Source organism: Mytilus edulis, chromosome 6 (genome assembly GCF_963676685.1).
Source record: "Mytilus edulis chromosome 6, xbMytEdul2.2, whole genome shotgun sequence".
NCBI lineage: Eukaryota > Metazoa > Mollusca > Bivalvia > Mytilida > Mytilidae > Mytilus > Mytilus edulis.
The window spans coordinates 10,333,440-10,339,724 of NC_092349.1; the positions used below are offsets into that span (position 1 = coordinate 10,333,440).

The 6,285-nt window shown below is 36.1% G+C and overlaps 1 protein-coding gene across 1 annotated transcript; it reads left to right on the top strand.

Annotated features, from left to right (window-relative positions):
- Window positions 1-460: 460 nt before the first annotated feature.
- LOC139526191 (DNA ligase 1-like) lies at window positions 461-1,798 on the top strand. The gene has a single exon (XM_071321318.1). The coding sequence runs from the start codon at window positions 461-463 to the stop codon at window positions 1,796-1,798; it is 1,338 nt and encodes a 445-aa protein (XP_071177419.1).
- The last annotated feature ends 4,487 nt before the right edge of the window (window positions 1,799-6,285 follow it).

A 6,285-nucleotide genomic window follows, 5' to 3' on the forward strand; every position in this document is an offset into this window, starting at 1 on the left:
AAACATTCCGTACAACGTATATACCCGTTTATCAAAGAGAAACGGAAGTATTCCGTAAACGAGGCAAATACCCAACTAATGTCCCTTATTTTAATGAAGTATCCATGGCATCAGAATTTTTAAAGAAGAAATATTTAGAGGCGTTTGGCGAGTGTTTTTCTTTCGATTACAAAAAGAAGTCTTTTCCATTAAAACCAGATCCTATCCGTCGTAAACACATCAGACCATCTCATTCATCGTTTATACAACGAGAGGGTAACAGGAAATTCTTGGTTTCCGGTCATCTTGGTGAGACAGAGCTATTCCAGATGTTACAGAGGCATGTGATCTGGAAAGGTTTTTCGAAATTCCAGCAAACGAGTCTTTAACCGGGTTGGATGATTTAAAAGTTACGTATGCAATAGAAAATTTAACCAGGACCAAGAATAGTCATTATGATGAAGATTGTGACTGGAAAGACATGACATCGATAAACATTGCCTATGAACTGAAACTTGATAAACAAGTCAACTTTGATGAGAACCAGACAAGAAAGAAGAGTAGTGATGAAAGTGCCCCTAAAAAACCGGGAATTATAACAAATGAACCAGTTGAGAAAAACTGGTGGCAAGGGGGAGAAAGTTTTAATATTTGGAGGACAAGACCAAAGCTTGGACGCCCAAAATCACCACGCCCATTTAATGACAAAAAACAAGCAGACAATGCTAATGTTGTAGAATTGATAAATGGAAATAATCAATTCAATACTGTGAGTGGAACAACCAAAAACCCTCTAACTGAAACATCGAAAGAACATGGTCTCAAGAAATCTTTAAGCATGGAATCCGTATTTGAAGGAGATGGAACAAAAATGCGCCCAAGTTTTAAATGGCAAATGGGAGACGAATGTGTTTCCTTAGAAAAGTATATTCATGTGTACACCACAAATCCAAAAGATTTGTACGAAGCTGTCAAAAAACGGGCTATTGAAAAAGAGGAAGAAGAAGACTACGAGGAAAACGAATTGTATCATAAAGAAATCAAAGCAAGTCTATTCGGTATAGATGAAACTAAAATGAAGTCAAATTTAAGAATTTTAGATAATTTTATTAGAGAAGAAGAAGAAAAAGAAAAAGCTAAATCAACACCGAAACATGTCAACTCTGAGAATGCTGATGAGGCAGAAGATGATACCCTTAATGAAAAAGTAAGAGCCGAGGAGGAAAAGACAGTTTTTCAACCAGACCAAACCGGAAGTTGTTATGAAGATATACACGGTACAGATGAAGTCGGTTATAAGAAGAAAATGAATACTACCTTTGACATAATTGAAGAAATCAAAGCTAGTCTAGTCGGTTTCGATAAAAATAAAATGAAGTCAAATTTGAGAATTTTGGATAATTTGATAAGAGAAGAAGAAGAAAAAGAAAAAGCTAAATCAGAACTGAAACAAGTCCACACTGAGAATGTTGACCAGGCTGCCGTAGATGTTACCGATAATAAATCAGAACTGAAACAAGTCCACACTGAGAATGTTGACCAGGCCGCCGTAGATGTTAGCGGTAATGATAAAATAAAAGACGAGAAGGAAAAGATAGTTCTGCTACCAGACCAACCGGAAGCTGTTATGAGGATACAGACGGTACAAATGAAGTTGATTATGAGAAAAAAAATAATACTTGTTTTGACATATTTTTTGAAAAACCAAAGAAAAGAATGTCTAAACCTAAACTCTCCTCCGAAAACAAAAAAACCGCCAATCTTATGCCTAACGTATTGGACCAAAATATTAAGAGGAATGAAAACAAAGAAGATGTAAAACTGGAGGAAAAGAAAATTAATACTACTTTTGACATTATGTTAAAAAAAACCGAAGAAACATACTTCTAAACTCAAACTATCCTCGGAAAAAAGAAAAACATTCAATCTGATGTCGAACGTCACAGACCCGAACATTAAGAGCAGTGAAAATATTGAAGATGTTAAATTGGAGGAAAAGAAAGTTAATACTAGTTTTGACATTATGTTTGACAGTCCAAAGAAAAAAAGTACTAGACCAAAACTTACTTCTGCTGGAAGAAAGTCCAATTTTCAATTAAAACATGATATCGATCAAAAGAAAGATAAAAGTCATGCTTACGAACAACAAGAAGATGCAACAACTGTAGACAATCAAATTGCTGTTGAAAAAGAAGTGCATGCATTAAAGAAAAATGTTAGTTTTGATGTCTTTTATGACAGTCAAAAGAAACTGAAACCTAAACCAAGGCTAAGCGTTATCAATAGAAAGCAGGAAAAGGAAACAAAATACAACATTGGTGATAACGAGATCCAACAAGAAGAGAATCATGAGAAATTGCCTATAATACCTAGTAAAACAACTGAGGTAAACCTTTCAAATGGAGAAAAACTCGAAGGAAAGTTTACAAATGGAAAACTCAGAGGAAAGTTTACCAGTGACGTCATCAGGAAAGATAACAATGAAATCAGGTTCAGATTTTCATTCCTTCATGGTACCACAACCATCCCAAGCAGAATCCCATTAATGGTCAGGTTATCTAATGGAGAAAACACGTCTTTAACAAGACTAAACAATGAAAGGCCTGTCCGTGTATTGAAGGTTACGAACACAAACAGGACAACAATGACAGGTCCTTTAGCTGTAAGATCGTTCCCGGAGAGCAAGACATCAGTAAGACGAGGATCTGATCACAAAATCAATAGCACAAGAAATGCTAAAAGTCCAAACGATGATAGTAGATTGCCAAGAAAGAGAGTAAGATGTACAAAATTGCCCAGAATCACAAGAAAATCCAGAATACCGGTCCGAATAAAGGGCTATGTTTGGAATACTTTTGAGAGTGAAGACAAGCGAAAAATAGATGAAGATAGACGCTTACTTGCACCTTTAAGCAGGATTCCTGTTCCAAAAGATAGAATACGTCGTCCAAGTGACTGTATTATACCAAGGCTCGACCCGAATGAACATTTACCCAAAATATCTCATGATAGTTGTTCAAAGAGAGAAGAACAAGCTAAACTTCCAGAAGCAAATCGAAATCTTGGTTCTCCTAATCTCGTCAGCATATGCGAGAAAGGCGAAAAAACTTGTCCAGGATCAACATCAGAACTCTTGCAGCTACCGTCAATACCTACCCAGAATACAATGGTAAAAACAAGTCATCCTGTATCAACATCAGGATTAACTCGTCACACGCAGATACATGGAAGAAAAGATTACGTAGAAAAACACAAAATAGTATCGCCTTCTGCTATGACAACGTTACCACCAATAATAGGCAGAAGTGACACGTATATAAACCGACCCTTTTCGGCATCTGGATTTGCAAAACTTCCTCCAATAAATAGCACAAACAAAACAATAGAAATGGATCGTCCGAGGTCGTCTGCTAGGTTATCGCCATTGTTTACCGCAATTGAGAATACAGAACATAGACCATTATCGGCATGTGGATCATCAAAACTTCCACCATTCATAGATGGAAATGTCATCGAAATGAGGCCTACATCATCATTATCTGGTTATACGCTACTCCCACCAATACAAAGTTATAAGCGAGGCTCAGTTGAAGACGAAAAAGTACCAGCTGAACAATCAAACCGATCGAAAGGAAGCTGATTTATCACCCAACAGGGCAGAATAATTATGATTTTTTTGTTATTTTCTTTTTAATTTATGTTTTGTTTTATTGTAATAAAGATTTTTTTCTATAAAGATGTAGTTTACTGATTTATATATGAAAAGAAAAAAAATCTACGAAGGAAACATTCTGAGAACATTATAAGAAACAAGTGTTATTGGAACTGAAATGTGTATTAGACATTTATGAGGGTCGGTATGGCAGTAAAAGTTTTCATTTCTGTAGTCTTTAATTTGTTTTGTCATTTTTCTCTTTCCTTAATTTGCTTTGTGCATTTTTTCTTTCTCTTCGAATACATGTATATACATAGATAAATAAAGGGTTTTACAAGATACTCAAAACATATTATGCAGATGGAAGATATGTGCTGGAGCGGAGACTATTTATATACAGGAGAGAAATCAAAGTTTACATGAACATAAAAAAGAGTCTTTCTCTTCTAACAAATTATGAAATATATTTGTTAGAAGAGAAAGACCCTTTTTTATGTTCATTTTGGGATGACATCAAAAGTTCAATGTAGGATAAAAAACTTAATTCACATAGTTTTTTCACTGTTTAGATTTCTTCGATTTGTTGTGTCACTGTCTAATTAAAGTACACTCCAATCACCTTTTATTAAAAAGCACCCAGTTCTACATAGACAATAACTGTTAGTGTCTTTAAATATCAGCTGTATTTGTACGAGGCTAGAAAACAAGGTGTATGCGAGCTTTTAGCGAGCTACTACACCTGTTTCGAGCCGAGTACAAATACAGCTGATATTTAAAGACACTAAACAGTTATTGTCTTTATCCTGCAATTAATTCTGTATATTGTTTGTGTTTTGAAAGACACAAAAACTAACATATTTAGCATTTTTTTTCGATTTGTAATCCCTTGAGGCCGCGTAGTAATATCAAAATCAAACATTACGCTGAACGACGGGTTCGCAAAAAAGAATCTCGAATGGTCAACAATAATACATCGCTCAAGGTGAATAATTATCTATTTTAACATAACAACTAATTTCAACAGTTAAAACGAATAACAAAACATTGTCAAATTTGAAACAGAAGTCTACGAGTTGTCCTACGCTTCAGACTTGACATTCACTAAACATGCATGCTGAAATTGACATGGTTGATTTTGTAACACAATTATACACATTCAATACACATTCTGAGGTCACACAGGTTCAACCAATACTCAGTCCGGCAGTGGGCGGAGCTTTAAGCGATATCTGTATAGTATACATATACAGCATAGCGATATCTGTAGGGCTGTATCTGTATAGTAGGACAGCCAATTGCAGGATAAAAGAAAATATCGAGACAAACACCTAGTCATCGAGAGTTCTCCAAGACCGTGAAAAGTAAGTACTGACCAATGAACCACCAAAATGAGGTCAGAGTCACATGATACCTGCCAGACAGACATATATAGTTTACAATACTTACATACAACAACAAAAATACTTCCATACAACAAATATAGGTGACCTATTGCTTATAGTTTAAGAAAAACAGACCAAAAAAAAGGAAGAACTTCAAACAAAATGGACAAAAAAGTATAGCCTAAGCCGGACAAGGCATCAGAGCTTTGCTTGAGGGAGATATCATCTATTATTTTAAATACTTTACAAACTTTCAGAACAACACATTTTGATAACACAAGAGCGGCATTGACCCAGTGGTAGTAATAACATAAATGGTACCATTTTTTGCACCAGATACACATTTCGACAATTAATATAAAAAAAAAAGATGTGGTATGATTGCCAATGAGACAACTATCCACAAGAGACCAAATGATACAGAAATTAATAACTATAGATCACCGTACGGCCTTTAACAATGAACAAAGCATATACCGCATAGTCAGCTATAAAAGACCCCGAAATGACAAAATTTATGTAAAACAATTCAAACAAGAAAACTAACGGCCTAATTTATGTACTTAAAATGTACGAAAAACAAATAAGTATGTAACATATCAAAAAACGACACCCACTGAAGTACATGTTTGTGGGATCACGACAACCACTGAAGTACATGTTAGTGGGATCACGACACCCACTGAAGTACATGTTAGTATGATCACGACACCCTCTGAAGTGCATGTTAGTGGGATCACGACACCCACTGAAGTACATGTTAGTGGGATCACGACACCCACTGAAGTACATGTTAGTGGGATCACGACACCCACTGAAGTACATGTTAGTGGGATATCGACACCCACTGAAGTACATGTTAGTGGGATCACGAAACCCACTGAAGTACATGTAAGTGGGATCACGACACCCACTGAAGTACATGTTAGTCGGATCACGACAACCACTGAAGTACATCTTAGTCGGATCACGACAACCACTGAAGTACATGTTAATCTGATAACGACACTCACTAAAGTACATGTTAGTGGGATCACGACACCCACTGAAGTACATGTTAGTCGGATCACGACAACCACTGAAGTACATGTTAGTCGGATCACGACACCCACTGAAGTACATGTTAGTGGGATCACGACACCCACTGAAGTACATGTTAGAGGGATCACGACACCCACTGAAGTACATGTTAGTTGGATCACGACACCCACTGAAGTACATGTTAGTGGGATCACGACACCCACTGAAGTTCATGTTAGTTTGATCACA

Excerpts from the sequence above, each read along its gene's own strand:
- LOC139526191 (XM_071321318.1), top strand. The coding sequence starts at position 461 with ATGACATCGATAAACATTGCCTATGAACTGAAACTTGATAAACAAGTC.